General features: G+C 42.2%; 1 protein-coding gene and 1 long non-coding RNA gene across 7 annotated transcripts in view; one reads left to right on the forward strand and one right to left on the reverse strand.

Annotated features, from left to right (window-relative positions):
• LOC110492618 (inositol 1,4,5-trisphosphate receptor type 3) overlaps positions 1-3,249 on the reverse strand; it is a 57,583-nt gene extending 54,334 nt beyond the window's left edge. For 3 of the 6 annotated variants that reach the window (XM_036947616.1, XM_036947614.1, XM_036947613.1), the window contains exon 1: positions 2,698-3,247. In XM_036947616.1, coding sequence (XP_036803511.1) covers positions 2,698-2,789 — 92 coding nt within the window. In that variant the 5' untranslated portion in view covers positions 2,790-3,247. Of the gene's footprint in view, positions 1-2,697 lie in introns of all 6 variants that reach the window. The other 3 variants (XM_036947617.1, XM_036947615.1, XM_036947618.1) reach the window with 3 other exon arrangements.
• The window catches only part of LOC110492620, a 43,986-nt gene extending 32,660 nt beyond the window's left edge, over positions 1-11,326 (forward strand). Inside the window, exon 5 of the long non-coding RNA XR_005036609.1 lies at positions 9,101-11,326. This is a non-coding gene — a long non-coding RNA (uncharacterized LOC110492620). The remainder of the gene's footprint in view (positions 1-9,100) is intronic.
• Positions 11,327-12,246: the final 920 nt, after the last annotated feature.

The following is a 12,246-nucleotide window of genomic DNA, read 5'->3' on the forward strand; positions in this document are numbered from 1 at the left end:
AACCAGTCAAGGAGGATACAGACAGCTCAAGAGGTATGCTTAGATATGCAGAAAAATACATATTGTTTACATAGAATTAAGCAGGGGCTAGCACCACCCCGGAACACCTCCCCAGCCATCCTCACATACTTTGTGCCCCCTCAGATTTTTGCGGTGCCTGACGCCCTTGGCGGGCAGCGCCAAGCGAACACAAAGGGCACCAGAATACATCGAATGCTGTTCCTTCTCCGGCAGCAACTGGAGAAACCACAGGAAGCACTATGAATAGAGATGATTTGAAAACATCGCAAATGGCAACGTATTCGCTACATAGGGCACTACTTTTGACCAGAGCACAATGGGCCCTGGTCAAAAGTAGTGCACTTAATAGCGGATAGGGTGCCGTTTTGGTACAGTCCCAAGTTACCAGAGCACCTATCCGTTGGAAATCTCCAAAGAACACACTTGGAATCGCTTCCTTATCCTGACATAATTCCTACTACAATAATGGCATTCAGGCAAACAATGGAAGGGGGGCTGCAGTGTATATGTGAACATAAACAATAACAGGATACTGCCAGGGGAATATATCCTGGGACAAAGTTGTAGCCATGTTTTCACTGACAGAGTATTAAACCAATAATGTCTATGATCTTTTTTCAAGGACATGTTTCTGACTAGAGGAAACGCACCACTACTTCAGACATTGGCGACAGGTAGCCTAGTGGTTAGAGCGTTGGACTAGTAACCGAAAGGTTGCAAGATCGAATCCCCGAGCTGACAAGGTAAAAATCTGTCATTCTGCTTCTGAACAAGACAGTTAACCCACTAGGCCGTCATTGAAAATAAGAATTTGTTCTTAACTGACCTGCCTAGTTAAATAAAGGTAAAATAAAAAAAACATATGCCTGCACAAAATCAGGTGAAACAACACTATTCATCATCAACAACAACATAGAACTAGTGCAACTCTTCACTCTAATGCCTTGCAATGTGAAACACAGTTTAAAATGGGGCTCTTCAACCCTGTTCCTGGAGAGCTACTGTCCTGTAGGTTTTATCTCCAACCCTGTTCCTGGAGAACTACTGTCCTGTAGGTTTTATCTCCAACCCTGTTCCTGGAGAACTACTGTCCTGTAGGTTTACATTCCAACCCCGTTCCTGGAGAGGGTTGGAGTGAAGTGCAACTCTTCAACTCTGCAATGTGAAACCCAGTTTAAAATGGGGTTCTTCAACCCTGTTCCTGGAGAGCTACCCTCCTTTAGGTTTTCACTCCAACCCTGTTCCTGGAGAGCTACTGTCCTGTAGGTTTTATCTCCAACCCTGTTCCTGGAGAGCTACTGTCCTGTAGGTTTACACTCCAAACCTAAAGGAGGGTAGCTCTCCAGGAATGGGGTTGGAGTGAAAACCTAAAGGAGGGTAGCTCTCCAGGAACAAGGTTGGACTGAAAACCTAAAGGAGGGTAGCTCTCCAGGAACAGGGTTGGACTGAAAATCTAAAGGAGGGTAGCTCTCCAGGAACAGGGTTGGAGTGAACACCTACAGGAGGGTAGCTCTCCAGGAACAGGGTTGGACTGAAAATCTAAGGAGGGTAGCTCTCCAGGAACGGGGTTGGAGTGAAAACCTAAGGAGGGTAGCTCTCCAGGAACAGGGTTGGAGTGAAAACCTACAGGAGTGTAGCTCTCCAGGAACATGGTTGGAGTGAAAACCTACAGGAGGGTAGCTCTCCAGGAACAGGGTTGGAGTGAAAACCTACAAGAGGGTAGCTCTCCAGGAACAGGGTTGGAGTGAAAACCTAAAGGAGGGTAGCTCTCCAGGAACGGGGTTGGAGTGAAAACCTAAGGAGGGTAGCTCTCCAGGAACAGGGTTGGAGTGAAAACCTACAGGAGTGTAGCTCTCCAGGAACAGGGTTGGAGTGAAAACCTACAGGAGGGTAGCTCTCCAGGAACAGGGTTGGAGTGAAAACCTACAAGAGGGTAGCTCTCCAGGAACGGGGTTGGAGTGAAAACCTACAGGAGGGTAGCTCTCCAGGAACAGGGTTGGAGAGCCCTGGCTTAAACGATTAGTTCACTATTTTACAACTTGAAAGTAGTCTATTTGCCAGGAAAAACTGTAATCCATGGTTCAGTTTTCTAAATAGATGAAGTTTGTAATGACTACCTTTAGCCACTGCTAGCTGAAAATCAATGGAACAAAGTTGTAAAATAGTGAACTCGTTTTAAGGAGCTTTTTGAACACAACAATTGTAATGTCTTACTAGAAAACAGATGTTTCCATATGGTGATGCTTGACTATCTAGAGATCAGACTCCGTGGCCCACTTTGCCATACTGAGACTAGGTATAACTTATCAGCTGATGAAATAAATGAGGGTCTCTCAGAGACACTAAATCTCAGCTGCAATGATCTCATTACTTTAATATGGCTGGAATTGTTATAATAGCGTACTGTGCTGTGTAACATGAGCTACACAAATACATGAAGCCTAAATCATGGATTCGTGGAGTTTTGTATTTCTCTGTAAAATGAATTCACTACGCAGAGAGCAAAACTTGACATAGAGGCTACAAGAGGTGAAGGAGATAAATGTGAGTCTCGATTCGAAGTCGACCGATTGGGTAACTACCGTATGTTGAAATTAAGATCTGTCAAAATGACAAGACTGTAAACTTATAACCACTGGCAAGCTAAAGTGTTTGTATGGACATGCACATACTTACCCAAGTGTACTTATAAAACCATTGACAGAGCCCTCCGCGTAAAGGGAAACGATGTCCCCAATGTGCAAAAAGCTGGACATTGAATCCGACATCTTCGGTGTCTTTCGCGTTGACAATTATCAACTGAAATACACGTATCCTCTTCTGTAGTCTCCACTTGACTGCTGCGACTTTTTGAAGCGCTACTCGTATCTGATCTTCCTCCTCGTGCACTGAGGGCTAAGAACTCTCATTCGAACTAATGAAGATTTCGTTGGAATGCACGGAGGACAATGTAGTTCAAATTATAGTTTAAATTGTTTAATTAAATAAAGTTTAAAACCGTAAATGAACAATGACAACCCGATGTTAATGAAAGTAGAGAAAGTCCAAATGTGTCAGCGAAGTCCTCATGTTGACACTGCACCTGAAGACAGATAGAATTGGAACCAGGAAGTGTTATCTTGATAACTCCTCAGTTATCTGTTCTTGGTTCAGTTTTGTTCTCAGTTGCCTGTTTCTGACTGTAGAAAGTGCAAGAGAAAGATTGCGTTATACCCTCTCTTGCCTACATACATTAATACAATGAGAGTTGGTACAAATTGATGGTACAGTAGGCTACAGTGCAAGGGTTTTTATTCAGTAGACCTACTAATGTTTGTTCATCAGCTCATTATAGAGTCAATAAAAGTCAGATGATTTAAAGGGCGTCAATAAACCATAATTTAACCTATATAAACAAATAAACCATAATTTCAACTATATAAATCATAATTAAGAGATATAGTTTATTGAGTTTAATATGAACAGATATATTTGTAGAGGGTTTTAAATTGAAAAGTGGATCACAGCTGTACTATTGTCTATGAGAGTGTGATGTAGTGGGATTCAAAATATTCCTTTTTTTTATTTAGTCTTTTCTACATGCCCTGCTGAAGTTTAACTAGGCCTATTTCAGACGTCACTCTCTTACCATAGTTTACCATCTATAGGGTTCTTGCTTACTACATGGTCATAGTTTTGGTCTTTCTAAAAGCTCCAGTTCAAAGTATTGAACAACATTTAGGCAGCTGTGTAGCAAACACAGCCAGCCATGCTTTCTTTCCGCCCACTGTTGACAACTCATAGTAGCAGGCGAGTCATGCTCAGCCTTTGGCTTGGACTTCCTGGTGCAGTCAAGGGGTGATACAGGCTGAGGCTGAGCCAAGCTGTTTGTGTAGGAGAGACGTCTTGCTGCTTTCCGTACACAATACAGTATGTACAATCGAAATGTAGCCTCTCTTTCGTGGATTTCTAGAGGGCAGGTCTGATCGGTTGATCTCATCTAGCTGTTCAAAAAAGTTAGTGTTTGAGGAAAATGACATTTCTAACAATGTGCAACCTTATCTGAAGTACTTTCTGAGCCAAAGTACAACTCTCTAAACATGCAGTTCTTTCTTTCTTAGATTTCACATTAAATATCGGTTGACCCTCTGTATTTTCGCCACGATTCCTCTGGTTAGCGCGTGCATTGAAAGACCATTGAAACGGACTGACTTACTACCTTTAACTATCATATCCCAGGCCCCGACCGTACATGGACCCTACAAGGCAACATTTATTATCTGGCTTGGCCCATGTGAACGTATCCATGGTGAACATTTGTAATTCAAGGTTCCTCTGTCTTGTTTCTATGGTGATGGAGACAAAGGCCTAATGAAGGAGCGTGAGAGAGGCCCATAGAGGTCCACTGGACCTGGGGAACATTCGGTCTCTCTCATTGCGATTAATACCTACTTTAGAACCTCACAGCAGTGATGGTTGGAGAGACCAAACCTGGACTGTATTTTACACCCCGCCTTCCCCTTTACAAGTACCACACAGACACTTTAAGCTGGATAGCCACCTTCTTAAATCATTTCATCAAGCATTTAACATCATTCAAACAAAGAGCAGCAAAGGTTTTGTGGGTGAAGGAGCATACTGTATTTATTTAACCTTTTATTTACCTAGGTGTAACAGTATAACTTTCATGTCACTGGATGCGTCATGAAAAAGTGTTGTTTGATGGAGGCATTGTCTGTTTAAAATTAAAAAGTGAAGCCCATTTTTATTTGGCGTACCCCCGATGGCATTGCGCGTACCCCAGTTTGGTAATACCTGGTCTATGGAGACGTCATGGCGGTGTGCTCGATGTTATACACCTGTCAGCAACGGTTGTGGCTGAAATAACCAAATCCACCAATTTGAAGGGGTGTCCACATATCTTTGTATATATAGTGTATGTGTGAAACACATCTCACTGACTTAGAAATTACTTAGACATGATGAAAACAAGCCCATATTCCCCCCAGGGTGAAATTCCCCTTTAAAACCCACCCAGCTACATGGGGAAAAATGCCAGTAAAATAGGTGTCAGTCCGTTTTCTTTTCAGCGTTAGGTCTAAAGTTATACTGTTACACCTAGTTCAATAAAAGGTTAAATAAATACGGTATGCTCCTTCACCCACAAAACCTTTGCTCCACTTTGTTTGAATGAAAGCGAATGCTTGCTGAAATGAATTCAGAATGAGGCCTAAAGTTTCTGTGTGGTACTTGAGCACCCTCTGCACACGTCAACAACAGTCACCCACGAAGCATCGTTACCCATCGCTCCACAAAAGCCGCGGCCCTAGCAGAGCAAGGGGAACTACTACTTCAAGGTCTCAGAGCAAGTGACGTCACTGATTGAAACGCTATTTAGCGCTAACTAGCTAGCCGTTTCACATCCGTTAGTGGGTTAACTGCCTTTTTCAGGGGCAGAACAACATATTTTTACCATGTCAGCTCGGGGATTCGATCTAGCAACCTTTTGGTTACTGGACCAAACGCTTTAACCACTAGGCTACCTGATGCCCCAAAGGACTGTAAGGATGAAAAGAAAACAGACAGACACCTATTTTCCTGGCATTTTCCCCCATGTAGCTGGGTGGGTTTTAAAGGGGAATTTCACCCTGGGGGGAATATGGGCTTGTTTTCATCATGTCTAAGGAATTTCTAAGTCAGTGAGATGTGTTTCACACATACGCTACACATACGCTATATATACAAAGATATGTGGACACCCCTTCAAATTGGTGGATTTGGTTATTTCAGCCACAACCGTTGCTGACAGGTGTATAACATCGAGCACACAGCCATGACGTCTCCATAGACCAGGTATTACCAAACTGGGGCACGCGCAATGCCGTCGGGGGTACGCCTAATAAAAATGTGCTTCACTTTTTATTTTTAAACAGACAATGCCTCCATCAAACAACACTGTTGAAAATGATTTAAGACTGAGACTCTCTCCAATACAACCCAACATTGCAGAGTTATATGCATCCTTTCAAGCACATCCTTCTCATTAACCTGTGGTGAGTTATTCACAATTTCCGATTAACAAATAAAGTTTTATATGTAAGATGACTAAATAAAAAGCAAAATTATTGATTATTATTATATTATTATTTGTGCCCTGGTTCTATAAGAGCTCTTTGTCACTTCCCAGGAGCCGGGTTGTGACGACAGACTCACACTCATTCTTATGTTTTAATAAATGTATCGTATAGTGTTGTGTGTGACAGACTTACAATGATGGCAAAAACAACATTTGAGAGTGCACTGATCCTGGTGCTAGAGAGGGTACGCAGCTGGAGGTTGAATGTTTGAAGGGGTACGGGACAATAAAAAGTTTGGGAACCACTGCCGTAGACAAACATTAGCAGTAGCATGGCCTTACTGAAGATCTCAGTGACTTTTAACGTGGCACCGTAATAGGATTCCACCTTTCCAACAAGTCAGTTCATACAATTTATGCCCTGCTAGAGCTTCCCCAGTCACCTGTAAGTGCTGTTATTGTGAAATGGAAACATCTTAAGAGCAACAACAGCTCAGCCACACAAGCTCACAGAATGGCAGTGCTGAAGCGCGTAGTGCGTAAAAATCGTCTGTCCTCTGTTGCAACACTCACTACCGAGTTCCAAACTGCCTCAGAAGCAATGTCAGCACAATAAACTGTTCTTCGGGAGCTTCACTAAATGGGTTTCCATGGCCGAGCAGCCGCACACAAGCCTAAGATCACCATGCACAATGCCAAGCGTCAGCTGGAGTGGTGTAAAGCTCGTCATTGGACTCTGGAGAAGTGGAAATGCGTTCTCACAGTCAGACATACGAATCTGGATTTGGTGGAACGCTACCTGCCCGAATGCGTAGTGCCAACTGTAAAGTTGGGTGGAGGAGGAATAATGGTCTGGGGCTGTTTTTCATGGTTTGGGCTAGACCCCCTAGTTACAGTGAAGGGAAATCTTAATGCTACAGTATACAATGACATTCTAGACGATTCTGTGCTTCCAACTTTGTGGCAACAGTTTGAAGAAGGCCCTTTCCTGTTTCAGCATGACAATGCCCCCATGCACAAAGCAAGGTCCATACATAAATGGTTTATCAAGATTGGTGGAAGAACTTGACTGGCCTGCAGAGAGCCCTGACCTCAACCCCATCGAACACCTTTGGGATGAGTTGGAAGGCCGACTGCGAGCCAGGCATAATCGCCCAACAACCTGACCCCTGAGGCTAAATGGAAGCAAGTCCCCGCAGAAATGTTCCAACATTTAGTGGAAAACCTTCCCAGAAGAGTGGAGGCTGTTTATAGCAGCAAAGGTGGCCCAACTCCATATTAATGCCCATGATTTTGGAATGAGATGTTCGACGAGTAGGTGTCCACATACTTTTGGTCATGTAGTGTAATTGCACAGCAGGAAGGCAGGTCTGGGCTTTGCTGATGCCTTCTGGTGTATTGATGGGGGGGGATTAAGTCATACAATCAAAATATTGACATCAAGAGGGCAGATGACAAATACAAATGCCTAGCTAAGTAAGTTATTTTTCCTGCAAGCCACCTAGCTGGTTAGTTAACTGTAGTTGATCTACTGAAACCCATGTTTTGTATTGCTGGCTAACATACTATACTACATTGTTACAGTGAGGGGAAATCAAATTATTTTTCAGTTTGTTAACTTAGGTAGGTGGCTAGCTAGTCTAGCTAGCTAATTGAGCTAAACAACTACAGGTAGCCATATTTATGACAAAAAATTGAGAACAGATCTCTGATTGTAAAACCTATCTCGATTGTAAAACCTCTTCCTTTTTAGTCGTAGATGTCGTAGCAAGCTATAACAATGCAACCAGCCACCTGAAGCTAGGTTTACCAGCAAACGTTAGCATATGACTAGAGTTGGCTTGCTAGTTAGCCTGGCATCTGCTAACTTGTTACCACAGATAGAACAATGAGCTAGATATTTCACCGGGTGTATAAATGTAAAGCATCCAGTTGGCATTTCCACTCACTACCAAATATGGTGATGAGAGGAAGCCCAGTGGTGTGCAGTGGGAGAAGATGGAGCGAGATGGACATTCTGCAAATTTTCTCATTGATAAAATTGAGAACATTTTCTCATTGATGTTTCCAAAATTACACTGAACAAAAATATATATTTTGTTTCATGAACTGAAACAAAAGATTCCAGAAATGTTCCATACCAAAAAAAAAACGTATTTTTTCACAAATTTTGTGCACAAATTTGTTTACATCGCTGTTAGTGAGCTTTCCTCATTTGCCAAGATATATATTTTTCATATTTTAAAACTTTATTTAACTCAGAAAGTCAGTTAAGAAAAAAATCGTATTTACAATCACAGCCTACAAAGGCATGCTGTGGGGACGAGGGCTGGGATTAAAAATCTAAATCTAGGACAAAACCCTCATCACGACAAGTGAGACAACACTACACAAAGAGAGACACCACAACACTAGATAAAGAGAGACCTAAGACAACAACATAGCATGGCAGCAACACCACATGACAACAACATGGTAGCAACACAACATGGCAGCAGCACAAAACACGGTACACCTGACAGGTGTGGCATATCAAGAAGCTGATTAAACATCATGATCATTACACAGGTGCACCTTGTAAAGGCACTAAAATGTGCAATTTTGTGACATGACACAATGCAAACAGAAGTCTCAAGTTTTGAGGGAGCGTACAATTGGCATGCTGACTGCAGGAATGTCAGTAATGCAGGAATGTCAGTAATGCAGGAATGTCCACCAGAGAATTCATGGTTTTACTATAAACATATGTGCCTAAACATGCCGCTTAGACATTGCTGTAGCTATATACTGTCTGCCTATCTACCTAGGTACATTTGTACAGTCTGGTCACTGTGCAAAGGTTGAGGGTTATGCCATATTTCTTTCTATTAGGCTAGATATTGTTGTAAACGTAATATCTGTGCCTGTCCTCACATATGCATGTTCAACTAGTCTACCCTAATGTTGTTATGCTGGCACAGTTCAACTGTCTTTCAAACTGTGCAATGGAGTATCATTTATTATATATATATTTTTGTCTTGCAGACGATACAGTGTGGTGCCTGGTCTTCTTCCTGGAGTGGATTCTTGGAGAGAAACAGATTTTCTTTGCCTGCGTGTGTCGTTGTAGCAGAACTGTATCCTGTGAACTGTATTCTTCTCGATGGATTGGACAGAAGACGACTCAAGAGGAGCTGTTGTTTGATGGCAGTTTGGTCATGACAACACTCCTCCCACAGCTGTACAAGTATTCCCCGAACTCACTGTATGTACTGTACCTTTATAATGGCAATTTCCTCATGACCACCTCTCCCATCATCTGCTGATCACCACTTCTCTTAGTCTTCGTCGTCGATTCGTCTCATAAAGTGTCTGTGTCCAGTGGCAAGGGATCAGTTTGAATTTAGAAAAGTTATTAAAATAAATAATTTTTTTTTGCTCCATGAAGTAATCCAAGATGTCTGTCATCATGACATGTGACACTTTGTGGTGGACACCCACCTGTTTCGATCAATGAGAGAAGATTTGAAATAAATAAAATGGCAGCGTACACTGTTGGATTACTTCGTTATTTAGGGACAATGAGGGACATTGGGAGCTGTTTTTGAGAGGAAAGATCAGTCAACAAAGTGAATGGGGTGGGGGAGCTGAAGAAGGTGTGAAACGTCTTAGGAGGACAGTTCTTACACATTATGTTTTGCTGGGAAATTGAGGAGAAATGCCACCTTTTAATTGTTCTCATACACAACAATACATTGACTGTCTCTAAGCACAACCGAATCGCCCTTCCTAGTCTCAAAGACCTGTCTTTAAACCTCCCTCAGCCCATTGACTTTGACAAATCGTTTGTGTCAATAGTAGTCCTTGGCAGAGGATTTTTGTAGATGTGTCTTTGTATTGTGTTTTGAGAATCTGTAGAGAGAAGAATGTGGTGGTTGTGTCATTACTGTTGTGGTCTTGATGTTACACCTTGCAGTGTCCTTTGCCCGTTTCTGTCCCACAATCTTGTTGTACTCCATAACCGCAAGGTGTGTCCGCTCCCTCGTGCACAAAATGCCCACGCTTTGTATTTTTTTCAGCGGAGTGGACTCCAGATAACCTGGAGTTTTACAAAGGGAAAAGAGATGACATGGTCTGGAAGGTTCTCTGTGGTCCTCAGTCTACATCTAACCACCTGTAACCCCACAACACAAACCATACAAACATGCTTACTGTAAATCTTAGCCGTCAGCTTGTACATATTTTGAATCAATTTACCTTAACCAGAGCTAATGGAATGGTGGAATCAGATTATGTACCACCTACAACAAAACACCTAACAATACACAATTTAACCACCCTACTAATTGTATTGATCTCTATTAGACTGGGTAGCTTAGCATACCTATCATGGATTTGTCAGTACTGTCAGCTTGCTGTTAGCTAATTAGCATCAGCTGAGAACCAACTAACCAACCATAGACAATTTATACACATTCATCATTACTACCAACACACCGAGAGTGAGTTAGCTATAATCGACAATTCTATTTTTAGTAACAGAGTGTTTTCCAGACAAGGGTGTAATAGATGGCTACCAGATTGAGTTACTCTTATTCGCTAACGTTCGCTAGCTTACATTCGCTAACGTTAGCCAAACTGGTATTGCATCACTTCCCAGCTGTCATTTAAACGTATTCCCCATCCAGTCAGCCTGAAAATCCCTCTGATAATCTTTGGCTGTAAGCATCATTTTTGATAGCTGCAAACAACTGGCAGCATCGGGGTATATTTCTGGTAGGTAGCTAGTACGGTGAAAGATAACTTATTTTCACATTTGTTTGTAGTTAGCACAGCCAGACAGAACACCACTCGGGCATGATGACAAACATTAGTGAAAAAAAAAAACGTAAACTTTTTTTTAGTTCTGAGACTACTATGTGTTGGTTGTTCGAAGTAAACAACGCTATAAACCAAGTTTGTGGGCACGCCCCATCTATCTAGCGGAGTGGTATCAGCATTTGCTATATTTGCTGGACTTAATGCTTCACTGTGAGCAGCCAAATACACAGGAAGCTGAAACTTCCTGATTCTACCATTGAAATGAAATAGTGCTCTTTCTAGCTTGTGGTTTGGATAATTTTGATGTTTATGACAAAAACATAATGTTGTTAATATAGTCATGACTAATCTCAGCAAAAAAAGAACGTCCTCTTACTGTCAACTGCGGTTATTTTCAGCAAACTTAACATATATATACAAATATTTGTATGACACTAACAAGATTCAACAACTGAGACATAAACTGAACAAGTTCCACAGACATGTGACTAACAGAAATGGAATAATGTGTCCCTGAACAATGGGGGGGTCAAAATCAAAAGTAACAGTCAGTATCTGGTGTGGCCACCAGCTGCATTAAGTACTGCAGTGCATCTCCTCCTCATGGACTGCACCAGATTTGCCAGTTCTTGCTGTGAGATAACATCCCACTCTTCCAACAAGGCACCTGCAAGATCCTGGACATTTCTGGGGGGTATGGCCCTAGCCCTCACCCTCCGATCCAACAGGTCCCAGACGTGCTCAATAGGATTGAGATTTGGGCTCTTCGCTGGCCATGGCAGAACACTGATATTCCTGTCTTGCAGGAAATCACGTACAGAACGAGCAGTATGGCTGGTGACATTGTCATGCTGGAGGGTCATGTCAGGATGAGCCTGCAGGAAGGGTAACACATGCTCCTTTTCACCCCATTATTTCTATCTCTACCTTGCACATTCTTCCACTGCAAATCTACAATTCAAATGTTTTACTTGCTATATTGTAATATTATATTGTATTTACTTCGCCACCATGGCCTTTTTTTTGCCTTTACCTTCCTTATCTCACCTTATTTGCTCACATTGTATATATACTTATTTTTCTACTGTATTATTGACTGTATGTTTATTGACTCTGTGTTGTTGTACGTGTCGAACTGCTTTGCGTTATCTTGGCCAGGTCGCAAATGTAAATGAGAACTTGTTCTCAACTTGCCTACCTGGTTAAATAAAGGTGAAATAAATAAATAAATACACATGAGGGAGGAGGATGTCTTCCTTGTAACACACAGTGTTGAGATTGCCTGCAATAACAACAAGCTCAGTCCGATGATGCTGTGACTCACCGCCCCAGGCCATGAAGGACCCTCCACCTCCAAATCGATCCCGCTC

The sequence above is a fragment of the Oncorhynchus mykiss genome, chromosome 16, assembly GCF_013265735.2.
Source record: "Oncorhynchus mykiss isolate Arlee chromosome 16, USDA_OmykA_1.1, whole genome shotgun sequence".
NCBI lineage: Eukaryota > Metazoa > Chordata > Actinopteri > Salmoniformes > Salmonidae > Oncorhynchus > Oncorhynchus mykiss.